This window comes from Cyrtonyx montezumae, unplaced genomic scaffold (assembly GCF_038088225.1).
Source record: "Cyrtonyx montezumae isolate F1298 unplaced genomic scaffold, pur_monq_1.0 scaffold_45, whole genome shotgun sequence".
Lineage (NCBI taxonomy): Eukaryota > Metazoa > Chordata > Aves > Galliformes > Odontophoridae > Cyrtonyx > Cyrtonyx montezumae.
In genome coordinates this window covers 525,846-542,466 of record NW_027072051.1, presented here as the reverse complement: position 1 = coordinate 542,466, position 16,621 = coordinate 525,846, and the positions used below count along the sequence as shown (strand labels likewise).

The 16,621-nt window shown below is 55.8% G+C and overlaps 1 protein-coding gene across 1 annotated transcript; it reads right to left on the bottom strand.

The window, feature by feature from the left end:
- Positions 1–756: 756 nt before the first annotated feature.
- On the bottom strand, positions 757–15,941 carry LZTR1 (leucine zipper like post translational regulator 1). Its single transcript, XM_065747536.1, has 20 exons — positions 15,755–15,941; positions 15,601–15,663; positions 15,363–15,419; positions 15,031–15,110; positions 14,616–14,724; positions 14,166–14,249; positions 13,800–13,857; positions 13,551–13,690; positions 13,219–13,420; positions 10,094–10,204; positions 9,753–9,845; positions 8,866–8,961; positions 7,747–7,930; positions 6,043–6,212; positions 4,672–4,828; positions 3,934–4,060; positions 2,891–3,040; positions 2,646–2,751; positions 2,043–2,123; positions 757–890 (listed from the first exon to the last, which is right to left on the bottom strand). Exons 1-20 carry the CDS (start codon positions 15,928–15,930, stop codon positions 774–776), a joined length of 2,361 nt encoding a protein of 786 aa, XP_065603608.1. The 5' UTR covers positions 15,931–15,941; the 3' UTR covers positions 757–773.
- Between the last annotated feature and the right edge of the window lie 680 nt (positions 15,942–16,621).

The window sequence follows — 16,621 nt, the reverse complement described above, 5'->3', positions numbered from 1 at the left end:
TCCCTGGGAAAAACAGAGACTGCAGGTACAATTACCACCACCACCTCTGGATGAGACCCCCTCACCTCGGGAGCACCTGGGAACATTCCCCTCGTGGAGGAGTGCTCGGCTCTCCTTCATCTGCCTCCTGCAGTCTGACCGACCCGAGCTGGGGAAGTGCAGGTGGTCCCCAATGCCGTTTTCGTGCTTAATTTTTTTCCAAACTGAATGCCAAGTCAATCATATAATGCAGGCAGGAGACGTTAACTCTTTATTAATACGCTGATTTAAAAGGCTTAGGGAGATGGGTTTCATGGATTTGATGGCTGTCATCTTCTAGGTGGACCTGCAGCACAGTGCAGGCCTGCAGGGCTCAGCTCTTTGTCTGTGCCACAGAGTCCCTAAAAGTCACTCCATCCCCATCCAACTTCAGCTTCCCTGCCGACACCTCTGGTTCAGCTACGTCTGACCTCCACTGCTGAAGTCTGAGCAACACTGCTTGCCTTAAATACTTCTCCAACACACGAATGACTCTTATGAGGACTGCTTTTACACTGCGGAAGTAACAACGGGATTGGGAGAGCCCCCAGAACCACCGGGGGCAGATTCATTTCCTTCATGGTGTCAGCATTACATCTGTGTAGCAGACAGCAAACCCTCCTCCACGAAGGTTCAGACCGAGCAGATCTGCTCCCCGGGGCTGAGCTGCACTGCTCGGGGTGGGATGGTAAAGGAGCAGAGCAGACACAGTGCTGCAGGGTCCTCTGAGGAAGAAGTCCCATCATCGCAGCACGTCATATGTCTGAGCCCAGCTCTGCACACTGCTTGTCTGAGATGTGGTTAGCTAGCGACTCTATGATGTCAAGGAGGAGTGGCTGACTCAGGGAGCGGAGGTTTGGCAACTTGGAGACCTTCAAGGAAAGGAAAAACAGAACAGAAAGACACCGAGAAATTAAACCCTCCCTCGTGGCTGCTGACGTGTGTTGTTTTACCCCCCCCACCCCCACGTGAAGAGCTCGGGTCCACCACTGTGAGCTGTGAAATGAGAGCTGTGCATTTGGGGCACAGGATCAGCCCACGGGAGTGCACCTCATCACATCCCGAAGGCAACGGGGAGGGGCAGGGAGTGCAGCACACACCGACCCCAGCGTGACAGCACCGCTGCCGGGGGAGCAGCGTCGGGCTGGGCTCAGAGCACAGACACACGCTTCGGAGCAGCACTTTTATTGGGGCTCTGCACACACAGCCCTGAGCAGGGACCTGGGAACAGCTCTTCCATTGAGTTCTCACCGTGGGGAAAAGTCCTTCATGTTCTACACTGAGGATGGCACCGGGGGGGGGAGTTTTGTCTGAGCCCCTCTGCCCCACCGGGCTCACACGGAGGGAACAGATCACCTCTCACGCACGCAGCCATGCAGGGCTGGGCCCAAAATCACGGCCGAAGCACAAACACTGTGACTCAGATCTCCTGCACATCTGCTCCACGTCGTTCCAGCCTAACGGACAGCAGTGTGAGCACAGAACACATCCACGTATCCTGAGCAGTGCTGCTGCTGAGCAACGCCCCACAGCTCAGGTCCTGAACAGCAGCACGTCACACTCGTGACCGTCCCTATCACCCACGTACCCAGACATGGAAACCACAGCAAGCCCAGCCAGGCCACGGTCATCTGCCTCCTGAGCACGTGACAAAGCAACATCTATGGCAGGGAGAATGCTTCGGAGGAACTGTGACCATAGCTACCAGTGAGAGAAACGTGTGCACTGAGTGCACGCCAAGCTTATGTGCACACACACAGTTAACAGCTGGAACACGTGGAAGTGGGAGCAATTCTGATTTAGAAGGTCTTTGCGTTTCCAGACTAGGATATTCCAGACTTCTATGTATTGTTCATGTGAGAAGTATGCTGAGCAGACGTGTCAGCATCTGCCAAGGACACGCAGTGTGTCTCAGCTGTCTCACACGAGGAAGAACGAGATGGATTCCTACGTTAATGTGTCTTTAACCAACGCAGCGACAGAGGACAGCAGCTCTCCAAAGCCCCAGAAAAGATGCAACCAACCTTGGTGAACTGGTGAACAATGATGTGCAGGCAGTGCCTCTTCATGTCCAGGGCCTGGGTCTTGTCAGCTGCCTCCAAAATCTAGAGCAAAAGCAAAGGTGTGATCCAGGAAGATCCGTGCTGCTCAGACAGCACACAAATGCTGCTCTGGCTCATGGCAGAGAACTCCTCTGAGCTCTGCAAACATCGACGGTTTTCCAAACCAACCCAAATCTTTTCTATACTAATCAGAAGTAAACCTTGCATCTAAAATGCGTGGAGCCTTCACGAGAGGAAAGTGCAGATGAGCTTCAGAGCCAGGCTCCCTAAGTGCTGCACTGCCACTGCTGTGGGCAAGAGCCAGAAGCAGCTCGTGCAGGACTTGATTCTGCTCACGTTGCAGTGCTCCCTTTCCCACCACGCAGATGGCTTTGCTATCACAGAGTACTTTAAGGCAACAAAACCTCGTTGCCAGATCAGCATTACAGTGAGAAGAAGACCAACATCACCTGCATGCCACTGCTTTGGTTACTACTGGAAGAAGGGTTTGGGGATGGCTGCTGAGCTCAGGCTGTGTGAGCCCGGACCCCACGGGGCCGCGGAGCTCAGCAGGAGCTGCATTACCTGCAGTACGTTCTCCACTGTAACGTTCATCTCCAGGTTCTGCTTGCAGTACGCCTGCAGCCTGTTGTTGGAGAAGCCATAATAGTATGGGGCAGCAAACAGGTAACTGTTCATCTTGTTAAGGGAGGTGTGGGGTAATGTACACACAGAGGCAGTGACAGAGGTTGAAACGCAGCTCTGCTGCTGACGTAGCCCCAAAAAGCACAGCTGAGGGTGCACTGCAGCTGCTCTGGGTTTAAGGATACAGGGAATCTTCAGGAGGCATGTTGACTTCTCCATAGTAAATATATCTCAGCATGGACTCGAACGCTTGCTTGCTGGGAACCATCTCACCGATAGAAATATTCACCTGGCCATCCTCTGGCATGAAGGAGCGGAACATGGCCTCAAAGTAACTGGGAAAAGGAAGGAAGACCAATGGAAAGCACGCTGCTTACAGATGGTTTAACTCAGTGCTGCTGAGAAGCAGCTGCTCAGCACGGCAGCTCCCAAGACACGAAGGGAGCCGGCAACCTGGGCAAAAACATCTCAACTGTTTCATCCACGTCAGCCTGGGAGAGAACCCCACACGCAATGCCATCTTCCACAGCACTACCTGAACTTTGCCTCCGTGCCCTGAGAACTGGGACACAGCTGCTCGGATTCCCCTCTGATTCACATCAAACCCAGCACACAGCTGAAGGCACTGAGTCTCCCTGCTGTCCTCAGGCTGTGGTGCCAATCACACCGGGCTTCTTTTAAAGAGCTGAGAAACGTTTCTGGTAAACACTGCAGTAACTCATGCTGAGCATCATTACTGGGACTGCACGAAACTGAGATGGGATCTGAAGCAGGAATGTTACGTGGATGCTAAGGTCACACACAAGGTGCAGATACCACCAGAACTCCCTCCGAGCTCAGGGGACATCAGTTGCTTTGCACTCCACCAACACGGCCCTATGCTTGACACAGCTTTTCCTTCTTGTGACCGCACAGATCTCTGTCTCATAGTGCAGCTTCTTTGCTTTCACACCCTCTAGAGAGTCTCTACCATCTTAATTTCCTGCTCTCCTCCCCTGCTGGGTATCAAATTGGAAAACATTTCATCGTCGTGGCTCAAAGGCTCATTGCACTCACGGAGCAAAGCTGCAACTTACACCCTCTGCAGACACAAAGTTCCTCCTCCTCTGTCTTTACAGAGCTGGTCCAGCTGTGCTGAGCACAGCCAGGTTTTACAGAGCTGGTCCAGCTGTGCTGAGCACAGCCAGGTTTTACAGAGCTGGTCCAGCTGTGCTGAGCACAGCCTCACCTGGAGCGTGCTGCGAGGATTGCCTTGTGGGCCGGCCGCGGGTGGCCGTCCAGGAGAAGGATGATGTCACAGAATTCAATCCCAGCTCCTTCCAGGTAAGCCTTCATGTCCTGAATTAAAGATGTTCCTGAAAGTGAGCACAGAAATAGTTGGACCTCAGTTCCAGCCGAGCAGGCGCTATCAGAGTAACTACAGCACACCCACAGCTGCAGGCCCTCTTCCTCTGGGACCCTCGGGGTGAGCAGAATGAGGCCCTTGCACCTGGAGCACATCCCATCCGTGAGTGCCCATCTCAGGAACCTACCCAGCAGCTCTGCTCTGGAACGGGGACAGCACTGGAAGCAGTTTGTTCTGTTTCTATACTTCATTTTTTTTCCCCAACTCCCCCTTGCCAACCCCCCACCAGAGGAGGTGAAACCCTGCAGCTTTGGTTACCTTCCACTCCACTTCAGCTGAAGGTTTACTGCCTTTTCTTTTAATACACATATACCTATTTAAATCTATCTTTCCACTCCTTCTGCCTCTTCTTCCCTCTGATCAGAATCAAGATATTCTACTGTGAGAAGAACAGAGACACAACACGGCTCCTCACGTATTTCAGTGGGGGAGGAACCGGGCTGCTCTACCAAACCAAGAGTCACTGCCCTGCAGCAGTGTCCTGCCTAGGCTGCCTCCCAGACAAAGCAAAGCACGAGCCACCCCGGCCCTCAGCCACCACTCAGTGCAGTGCTGCAGTACCGATGTCGAGCGGTTGATCGGAGTGCGTTCGAACCGGAGGCTGCTGCTTCCTCCGTACAATCTCCACGATGAGGGATGAAGAAAGATGCTCAAACTCCTTCATCATTATGACCTGATTGAAATGCGACTCTTTCACCACGAAGTTCAGGCAATGCTCCTTTAAAAAGCAGAATAATAATAATAATAACGACTGTTTCCTGCATGAAGGCATCCTACAGCACACCGACGTCACCACACTACACGGGCTGACAGCCATCCCTCTCAGACCCTGCCCACGGATCCCACGGCTGCAACTGCCACAGCTCTTCCCTACAAAGTGACATCAGCTCCCACCTGAGCAGCAGATGGAGGACAGTTCCACCTACTGAGAAAAACCCGACTAAGAAACAAAGAGGGAAAGAGGGACGGACGCCCATCCGCCTGCTCTGAAATAGGAACCTCAGCACATGAAGCAGACTGAGACTGGCTGCTCACAGCAGTGCTTTATACGATTACAACCCAACATTTAATTAGAAGGCTGAAGAGATCCAAACTCCCAACCGCTGTCTGGGGGGGTACAAGAAGCTCGAAGGATCTCCTCGAGGAAATGGTGCAGATTTTGCATAACCTTCTCTGAAAAGGTGGCAAACAGTCTGAAGGAGATCCCACAGGTGCTCGTATGCCAAATCTGCTAGAAAATCAGTGTGGTAGAGAGGTACCAAATGCACCAGACCTCGAGCTGAACAGAGGAAGGAACAGCAGAAGCAGCAGTCCACTCGGCCGTGCAAACCGAGGTCTTCCCTCAGGATATTTAAATAAGCAAAAACTGTAATGTATACCAGCTCACCATAAGGTGAGTACGAAATTAGGCCAAGGAATAATTACTGATTTCCATTTTCTGTCACAGTGAGTTCAGCTGCTATCTGCCCGGGACCCATCGGAAACGTTTTAAACAACGACTGGGACGCCAGAAAGAGCAGCCTGCCACAGATGGCACCCGGCCACGAGGAGGAGAGGGCACTGGGAAGACAGGATGCCACCCCAGGACGATGCTGACCAAGTGGGGCGGTGTGGAAGAGCCCCTGTTGCCCCGCTGGCAGCCAGGCAGCCCGCTGACCTCACATGGCTGGCACTGTGTCCATCAGTGCTACGCACCGAGGCACCACTTCTCAGACCAAGGGCATAAACCTGAGGTCTGTTTGTCATCAGATCAGGTTCGCAGGCCCTGCACTAAAGCCTGGGACCATGGGTTGTGCTGAGTCCAGAGGCTCTGGCAGCTGTAACTACAGGGAAGAGCCGCATTTGCAAAGCTGACGGCTTTTGCAAAACGTTAATTACATCCAAATTTTCTTTAATTTCTTATCAGTGGCTTTGTATGCAAAACGTGATTACCTTTAGCTGATCCAGCTGAAGCTTGTTAGCATTTTCACACACAATGAGCACATTCTGCAGATCTACAGATGCTTCAATGTACTGAAGGCAGAGCTGTTCCAGTCGAGAGAGCTTGAAGTTTAAGGCTAGCTTGTACACATCCATAATGAGTAACACATCCTGCACATGGCCTGAAATCACAGGAGACAAAAACCCTTTCCATAGCACCAGAGCTCACTGAACAAAAGGAGAAACCTTCTCAAAGCATTTCTTCTGACTCAACCCAACAGCAGAGCAGGCAGCCACTGGAAAAGTACTCCTACGGGGGATAAAGAACTCCACTGCTGCTCACACCAAACCAAGAGGGGATACTGGGAACCAGAAATGAGCCACCTCTCAAAGCAGAGGCGTGAAACAGCCATCTCCAAAGTGATTTTGGCAAACCTTTTGTGACGAAGTGATGCAGGCTGGGCTAGCAGCCGTGGCCACGAGGTGCAGAGGGGCTGTGGGGCCCAGGCTGACCACTGCCATGGGGCCACCGAGACTCTGCCCCCAGCAGTAATCCTCCTGTCTTTGCTTTCCTCACAGGGGATCTCTGACCATCTGCTGTAACTACTTTTTGATAGAGAAAAGCCTTCTTGCATGTTATTTGGCTTCCCAGTGTCTAATAAGGAAAATCCCATTTGATAGACGTGCCAAGTGCCATTAGCTCAGCCACAGAGGATCCCCCGGGGCAGTGCAGGGAGCAGCTGGGAGTACACACAGTCAGGGTGGGACCACTGCAGGACCCCAGAACAGTAATGCTGCAGAGAGGTAAGCACTGGGGAGGGCAGCCCACTGCCCAGCCTGCAGCAAAGGGAGATGGGTGTGATAATCCCTCCTCCAGTGTGACTGCTCTGCAATGAACACAGCGAGGATCAGGGAGCAGCTGAGAGCTGGATCTGCCAACGTCAGCAGGAGCCAGCGAGGAGGTTCCTTCATCCTCATTAATTAGGCCTTGCAGGGAAGGCTTGGGAACAACTGCTGACAAACAAGGAAGATCTCAGACAGAAGCTGAAGCAGAGAGGCCAGGATCAGAGCAGATGCACCTCCACTTCGGTGTCTGTGCAGCCTCACATCCCCTGCTCTCCACCAGTTGCAGTTCCCTCCAGGCACCCCACTGCCAACCCCACAGCACTGTCCCAGGGCCAGCAGTCAGACCTGCTGTGCTGGAGCTGAGATCTCTGGCAATAGAGGTAATAGCCTCAAGTGCTTAATAACTCAGGGGATCTTCAATGGATGCATCTAATGGACTCCTTGAGGCACTCCTCAGCCCTGGCATTTGGCAGAGATGATGGATACTGGCTTGCTTGGCTTTTCAGCACAGCCTTAGCTTGCAGTGAGCCAAACAATAGCAGTGAAAAGGAAATACAGCAGCACAGTGCTCCCAGAGAGCCCTCTGCAAGGCTCTCATCGCCACGATTTTTCTGCCACGTTGCGTTCTGTGTTGGGTTTGCTCTCCCCACCACCACCACCTTCTGGAACAATCCAGCGCTGCCCCTCCTGGATGTCCAAAACGAACCAGCAAAAAAGAAGTGCTGGTTGGGATATTGTGATAGAAATCTGTGCTATATATTACATAGACCTCTTTAGTTCAGGTACGTAAGCACTCTGAGTTCATCTGCAAGCTCCTGATCCTGCTCCGCGGAGAAGAAAAGTCACGTGGTGCCCACCCTGCAGCCCTACCTTTGCGGGGGTATTTGATTTTATCCGTGTACAGGAACTGCATGAGCACCTCGAAGGGCTGAGCTTCAGCCTCTCGGATGGGCACTTCCAGCAGTGGCTGCAGGCGGCACAGTTTGACATTGCCACCAATCCCATCCTTCGGACACGCTGCCTGTCCCTCATCCTCAATGTCTTGCTTTGATTTCTAGTGAGACAGGAAAAACACGTGCATGGCAACGAGGCAGCCTGAGCTCACACTGCCATGCAACCAAAGGAAAGGTCCTTCTCAGCACCGCACAGCTCCCGAGACCTCCTATCTCCAGAATTACGTCTGAGACAACAACTGGTGTGTATTACACTTCGTGTCAGTCCCATGCACGTGACAACAGATGTGAGCTCCTGGAGAAAGGAACGAACGTCACTGAGCTCACACCTCTGTCCCCAGCAGTGGAGCATCTCTCCTCGGACAAGGCAGAAGGAAGGTGCAGAAGCAAGCTCCAGACACCGCAGTGTCAGAGCTGAAGTGCTGCACAGTGGTACGTTCAGCTCTTGCTTCACCTTCTGCCCTGAAGCCTTTCCCAGTGACGGTGAAGCTGTGGAGCAGCACAGCAGTGAACTGCAGAGCAATGAGACCTCCATCTCTTACTGGAGGCAGCGTGCTACCTAGTGCTCAGGAGCAATAACAGGTCTCTGGTGAGAGCAAAGCTGATGGATACTGCTCCACGCTGCAGAAATATCACAATATTAAGGTAGAAGGCAGCCAGCCTCAAAACCTTAATCCCACCTGCCCTCCACTCGGTCTCATCTCGTTGGCCATCCCCAGGGGCACGCAGTGCCGGCCCTCCCAGAGTGAGGAGGGTGCACCTCCTGAGCAGTGCTCCACGAGATCAGGACTGAGACAGCCAGGAGAGCTCCAAGAGCCACTCTGCCAAATCCTGGATCAGCTCTGGCTCCTCCAGGTTCTGCCCCTGGCCTGCCCGGATGCCCACCCAGCAGTCCCCATTAATACTCATTATCCTCTTTATTTCACAGGCCCCACATCAGATCCTGCTTTGCTCCTGCATCTGTCTCAGCACGCAGTTTATTTCCTCACAACCCGATTCCCACACTGGGCACAGGACGCACTCCCAGAACACCCACCTGCTTCAACCTCTCCCTCGCCTGTGTGATTTTCTTTCTCAACCACTTGCAGCGAGCTGTCACGATGGCAGTATGTCCTCGGACCCGTTCTTCCTTCTGCCAAAGGAAGAGGCAGAACACACGTGTGTGCTCCCAGATCACACAGCGTGGCAGATGGCAGCAGCAGAGACCTGGGCTGCACTCCAGATCACCAAACACTGACTTAAAGTTAGAATGAAAGGCAGCCCCGCATCTGCTCCTCGCATCCAGGTGAAATTCAACACCCGTTTTCCCTGAGGGCTGAGCAACGGCAAACACCATTTGGAAAAGCCTTTGTTGGCTGAGCAGAAGCTGCTGCTCAGGCTCTGCCCCACGGCTTTGTGTCAGTGCCACATCGCACTTCAGTGGCAGTTGCACTTTTAAAAGGAGACTGTGATCCTTTGCTGTAGTTCTGTTCTTTGTCATTTATTTATTCTGTTCTCATTCATGGCCTGCGTCCTGTTCTGGACAGCATCATCTGATCTGCAGATCGTTGAGTTGAAGTTTCTCACCTTTTTCACTGAAAAATGCTCTTTTTGTTTCTCTGTGCTGCTTTTCCTCACTATTTTGGGCCTCCAGGAGCAGCTCCTGCGCTGATATGGAGATCTGCAGAGCACTGAGCAGGATGGGAACCAGACCTCATTGCTCAGCAGTGCTGCGGGTCGCTCCCATGCTGCACTCACAGAGCTCCTTCTCCTCTGCAGTTTTATTTAGCTGCCAGGATTAGTGCCACCAAACCAGGTCACCTGCAGCAGCGCTGCTGCTCCTCCAGCTTCACTCCCCTGGCACAGTCGCTGCACAGTCCACTTTTTGTGCCTGCCACACAGGCACTCACAGCAATGCTGGGACCCTCTCTGAAGTCCACTCACCTCTCCCAAAACGAACTCCAGGTCACTGAACTGCCTGTTTTCCCACAGCCTTCCATAATCTTCGTGCAGAGTGCATTTTGGGTAGCAGGAAAACTGCAAGAAAAATAAAACCCCGCATTAGACACACGTACCCATTTCAGCTGCCCATCTCCAGAAGCTCTGATCCCACTGCCTCTCCAAACCACAGCAGCTCCAGGAGGGGTTTTTTTTCCATCACTATTTGACAGCTGGGTCTGAAATGCAGAGGAACCCATCGGGGGAGCCCAAGCAGCAGCTGCCATGCAGAGCTGGAGGAGCAAACTGCCGACCCACCTGGAATCTGGGCATCCCTCCCAGCCCACCTGGAATCTGTACATCTCTCCACTCCGGATGTTGTTGTCCACGGTCCCTCCGAAGATGTACATCGCGTCCGAGATAACGGCTGCGGCGTGGAAGAGGCGCCCGCTGGGCAGCTGGGGAAGGAAACGGGCACAGATGGGGGGGTTCAGCTGAAGCACCTCTTCCTGCACTGAGAAGGGCCCCATGCTGCGTGTGGCCTGAAGCAGCACGAGCACTCAGCCCGGAGCGATCGGAGCCCCTCAGAGCCGGCTCCCTCAGCCCTTCCTCCTGACAGGAGCCCCAGGCCCCGCGTGCTGATGGCATTAGAGCACAGCTCTCACACCTCACACCTCCTGCTGACCGAGGTCATCTTCCCTTCACTGCATTTTATCCTTAAAGCACGATCCCCGAGCTCTGCTTTGAACCCAAACGCTCCTCTCACCCCACAGGATTTGCAGCTCAGAAAACTGCCCCCTCATCTCACAAACACTTCTGGTTTTCATCCACCGCAACGCTTTGGCAGTTACTGCCAGAAAGGAAACGTGAATCATCGGAATATTTAACGGAGCCCCACGGTGCTCCCCAGAGCCCATCCACCCCAGCACTCCGCAGGGATCCCTGCAGCACTGGTGCTTCACCTGTGAGGTCGGTGCTCTCTAACTTCAGCCATCAGCACACGGCTCTTCCAACGGCCGTGGGGCACTCTGGAACTGAGCGCGAGGAGAAATGTAAATACTGAAGGATAACCCAAAAAAACCAAACCGAACCAAACCGAACCGAACCAGGACGGCCGTGCACAGCTCACCAAAGCGTTCTGCAGCTGAAGGCTCTGGGGACTGCAGCCCCAGCTCGCAGTGCTCTGCCCACAGCTCTGAGTGCTGCACCCCGAGGGCTCCTGAGGCCTCTGCTCAGGACTGTGCTCACCTCCTCCCCCCGCAGCATTTCCTTTCCTGCAAAGGTGGCCCTGGCAAACCAAGGGAGCCGGGCCCTCAACAGCGGAAACACAGCAAGGAGACACTCAGGGGAAGAACAAAAGCAGCAGGTTTGTGCAGTGCAGGAGCGTAAACAGCTGCAGAGAGGCACGCCAGGCTCCGTCCCCCAGACCACCACTGCCAGATGCCAAAACGTCCCACCCCATCTCAGAGGTTCTGCCAGGAGAGCTCCCAGGCTGAGCCCAGCTGCTGGGTACCTGCAGCCGAGCACTGCCTATGGAGCAGGTAAGCAGCAAGGTGTCCTGCCAGCCAGGACGGGCAGCGACCCTGGGGACCCTGCGGAGGTAAAAGGTGACAAAGGGATCTCCAAATCTGAAACGGAGCCAGAAAAGCCACCCAGTGCAGAGCAGCACTGCTCAGTGGCACAGACAGGAGCAGCCCCCCCCCACACCACGCAGAGCAGACCGAGGGCTGTGAGCACAGCTGCAGCTCAGGCAGCACAGAGCTGAACTGAAGGATGGGATCTGAGCTTTTCTGGGCAGGATGCTTTACACTCGTGCTTTCTGAACTGCCACGAACACTGCATCACCCCACCAAGCAGCACACAGCAGTCTGGTAAAGGAACCCCGGGGAACAGCTGTCCTCACTGCAACTCAGCACCAACCAGAGTGCAGAAAGCCCCGACCGAGACACACTGCCCCGAGAGCATTTGGCACCTCCAGATCCCACACTTATCTCCCAATTATCGTGATCCCCTTACTTTATTAGCAGTGCTGACAGAAAGCATTTTCCACTCAGCCCTGACAGCTCTGCAGCCCCGGCCCCCACACCGCTCCATCCAAACTGCTTTCCCTATTTCAGCTTAACGAGATTTGCAAGCTCAAGATGGAAACCTTCGCTTTCAAGAGCACAGATCCTTCCCTCCCCACACCTCCCGTGGTTCACAACGCCTGTTTCACAACGCACCTCTGCCAGCACTCATCCCTTTGGTATTTCTTGCACTCATCCCAGAACTCACCCCAGACAGCACAAACCCAGAGCTCGTCCTGCAGCACTCCTGGGGCTCTGCACTGACTCACAAAGCTGTGCCTCAGTTTTGCTTCTGTCCGTGCTGGAGCCCAGCAATCATTCAAATAGCTGAGACCAGAGCCCCGAGCACCGACCCAGGAGGTGAAAAAGCCTCTGCTCCCATGAAGGGCAGAGAACAGGAGCTCTGCAGCGCTGGGTCTGCACTGCCAAGGATGCCATCAGCACCTCCAGGGCATTACAGAGAGCTCCCTCAGCTACCCACAATGACTCAAGTTTCCAAGTCATTGTTTCCAAGGGTATTCTGGAGGGAAACCATTCAGCACAGACCGCATTCCCCATCCTGAGACCCACTGTGTGTCTGTGCTGACAGACACCGTCTGCCCCGGCCCAGCACAACCAGAGCTCCAAACCACAGCGGAGTTCATCCCTCCATCTCCGGGCAATCAGAACAGTCTGGGGGAGGCTGTGATTTCCTGCTTTCTCTCAAGGTCATTGGCAAAAGTTTGGAACAATGCAACGCTCCAGAATGGTCCCCGAGGGACCTCGCTCAAAGCCCTATTTCCTATCTTCGGGTCATCAAACTCAGTATCTGCTCGACGTGAGCCCCTCACCCTAAGGGAGCTACAGACACAGCCACCTCTGCCCATCACCCACACGAGGCTGAACTTCTCTTTTGTAGGAGAATTCTGCATTAAACATCACTGAGAAATGATACGAACTGTGGAGAAGGAACGCAGGTGTGTGACGACCCGAGCTCCCGATATTTTCCCTTCCTTTAAGAATCCTCACGTTCTCCAAAATGTGTCTCCACTTCGTGGAGCACACACTTGAAAGGTCACTGCTACGATGATCTGCAAAGGATGCAGCTCTCAACGCTGCCCTTCCTTTCCAACCATGTGGACCATCTGCCTTCCCGTGGGACTGCGAGGTGCTCAGCTGACCCTCCAGGAGCAGGACAGCCCTCCTGGCTTTGCACACTGGGAAAGAAACACTGCGAGGGCACCACAGTGGCACTGAGCACTGCAGTGCCAGCACAGCTCCGAGCAGAGCACGGCACCCTACAGCCCCAGCATCCCATCACACCCACGGGACATCCACCAGGGGTGGGCGCGCTGCTCGGGGCCGGCAGTGGAAGATGGGCCAAAGGAGGAGGGCAGCAAAAGGCAGAAAGGAGCACGGGGGCTCACCTCGCTGTCGGGGCTGGGCTGGACCACCTCCCACGTCTGAGAGTCCACGTCGTAGCAGTGCAGCTCGTTGGGCAGCGTGTTGTCCGCGGCGCCGCCGAACACGAAGAGGTGGCGGTCGAACGCGACCATGGTGTGACCATAGCGGCGCTGGGGAGGGGGGGGGGACCCCCGCAGGAGGTGCTCCGTGGGGATGCGTGTCCAGCTGTGAGAGCACGTCACACAGCGTCACTAACGGCCCTGTCTCATTCACCCACCCCCGCTGGTCCCCCTCCACAGCTCCGAGCACGCGCGGAGCTCGACTCCAGCAGTTACTTTTGTACCGTGTAACTTACATCTTCTCCTTGAATTCAAACTGGAAGAGATTGTTGGTGATCTTCGCTCCGCTCTGCCCAGAGAAAACAAACATCTTGTCCTTGCACACGGCCACGGGGAAATTGCAGCACGAAGGAGGGATCTCCCCGCTCTGCTCAATCTGAAAGGTGAGGACGTTCAATGAGCGTGGCTGCAGCACAGCACAACCACGGGGCAGCTCTGCAACCGAGGCCGTGTGGCTCCGACCACCACAAAAGAACATCTTATACCTCTTCCCAGCACGTCAGCTCCCTGTCCTGGAGCCCAATTGTCCACATGTCATTCAACCTGTGTTAGAAGGCACAAAAATCCAGTTGGAAACCGTTTTGTTTTTAGTCAGTATTAGCTCACGGAGTTTAAAGAGCAGAGTTCCCAGCACTGTCACAGAACCACGGGGCTGGGGGGGACCTCTGGGGATCACCAGCACACCCTCATCCTTAGGCAGCTCCCGACAGCATTCCTTCACCTGAAGGAACCGATCTCCCACGAGCAGAAAAAGCCAAACCCCATCAGGATCCTTCTGCCCCACAGCTGGATGCGCTGCAGAGCTGAGATGGCAGCAGTGGGGCAGCACAGGGACCGTGACCCCCACGCACCGCGCGTTGCCGTCGTATCCCGCGAAGATCCACAGCTTATCGCTGTACACCGTGGCACCGTGCGCCGACCTGGCCACCGGCAACCTGCAACAGAGAGCGCTCCTGATGCACAGTGCCCTCAGACGGATCTGTGCGAGGTGAGGGGCGCAGCAGCTCCCAGCTGCCCCAGGCACAAAGCAAGACCCCCCAGGGCCGGGTCCGAGCACGGCTCCCATCTCTGAGCCATCTCAATGTACACAGGGGGTCATTGTGCTTCTCTGAAGTGTTTTATGCGGGAGAGCAGAACAGCGAGGGAAAGCTACACGTGTGAAGTCTGTGAGCACTGTGGTGGACTAAAGTGGAAAACGTAAAGTGAGATCACAGCGCTCTGAAGCTTTGTTTGGGACAGTGTGGGGGTGCACCCCTGCACCCATCAGCCCTACGATTCCCCTCCTGGTTGGGGCTCCTTACCTTCCTTCAGTCTTCCACTCTGTCCACTGTCCAGTTGCAAACTTATACTCGAAGAGATCGTTTTTATTCTTCAGATTGGAATTGGAATAAATGTCTCCAGTGTAACCACCTGAGCAACGACAGCTCCGTTAGAACACAGCACTGAGTTCCTGCACCCGGGACATGCAGGAAACCTGCGGGCCCACAGAGGGGCTGCCCAGCTCCTGTGTGCCCACGGCTGGGACACTTCTGCAGGAGCACTATGGCAGCGAGTGCCACCACTCCATCTCTTGAGACAACACAGCACGAGCGCCCCAAAGCCGAAGCTGGAAGCACAGCCAGCCCTGGAGCAGGGTTTGTTACCTCCAGCACTCCCCAACAACATCCCGTTCTCTCCAACTCAGAGCAGTGCAGGCACACAGAGCCGCTGCCTTACCGAACACAAACATGCTGCTCCCGTAGACCACGGCCGAGTGGTGGTACCGCGGTGCCGGAGGGGTCCCCGTGGTGAAAGCCCTGCACAGCAATTAAACAGCAGCACTGAACCGTCCCAGCGGTGCTTCAGCTCCGTAACCGCTGTCACCGTGTGCTCTGATCACAGCACTCAGCGTTTCACCGCTCGGTGAGGGGACAGCACTGCCCGCAGTGCCCCACGGCGGAGCAGCCCCACGCGGGGGACCCTCTGCCCGCACAGCGTGGGGCTTTCAGAGCCCACCACAGAACTCGGCACGGGGATGCAACCCCCCCCGCCCCCCCCAGGGCTCCCACCTGCACCACGAGCAGTCCTTCACGTCGAAGCGCAGCAGATCGTTCAGCATCGTCTTCCTAAGGGGAGGAAGGGGAGAGGAACTGCGGCAGCGCCGCTGGGGTGGGGTGGGGTGGGGTGGGGTGGGGCGGGGGTCCCCCAGACCGCTCCGCCCGCTCCCGGATCCTGTCCCCGCGGGTCCCGCTCCGTTCCCCCCGCTCCCCCCCCCCATTCCCGCTCCCCGTCCCCTCGGGCCCTCACCCGTTGTCCCCGCCGAACACGTAGATGGCGTCCCGGTATGCCACCACGGTGTGCTTGCTGCGCCTGCGGGGGCACAGAGCAGCGCTCAGCACAGAGCAGCGCTCAGCCGCCCCCCGGCCCCCCCACCCCCAATCCCATCCCCCCCGCCGCTCACCGGGCCCCCACGAACTCATCGCAGGGCGGGAGGCGGCGCCAGCGGTGCACGGTCTCGAAGGGCCCGAAATTGAGGGTGAGGTACTCCACGCTGTCCGAGCAGCTGTGGTCGAAGTCCACGCTCGGAGCCACTTTGGAGCGCCCCGCGCCGCCCGTGGGGGTCCCGACCGCCGCCATGGCCCCGCCGGACTACGGCTCCCGGCATGCACCGCGCGGCGGGGCGCAGGGGGCGGGGCGAGAGCGTGGGGGGCGGGGCGTGGGGGCGGGGCGTGCGGCTGCGGTTCGTCGCGGGTGGAAACGCGTCGGTGCGGGCGGTGACCGCGGCGCGGATCCGCGCGGTGTCGGTTGTGCTCTTTGCGTCCGCCGTCGTTCCCGCGGATGCATAAATGGGATGCGTTACTTTCGGAGCGAGCCGCGTAGCGCTGCCTGCCCTAAGGGGCTAAAGCAGCCACGAGCTCCGCAGCGCGAAGGCGGAGCCACAGCCGTGAGCGGGGCCCACTGAGAGCTGCTCCTAGACCGCCGTGAGCCGAAGTAGCGCTAAAGAGAGGGCCGGCTGTGCCAGCTTCGGAGCCCATAAGAAAAGAACTCCCGAGCTGGGTCTCACGCTGCCATCCCAGCACATCCAGGTTTGTCTGCATGGGAAAGGGACACAGAATTGTTTCACAGCACACAGCAATGATTAGAGCTGCACAGTTCCCACATTCCATCAAATGAAAACAAGAACTCTGAACCAACCCGTGGCTGGAGTGCTCTCTTCTCCCCCCACCCTGAGCACAGTGGACCCCCCCCCCCAGCAGTGAGCTCAGGGCAGCAGCAGCAGCACTGCCTTTGGCTCCAGCTCTGCGAGGACACCACGGACGCTTCAATC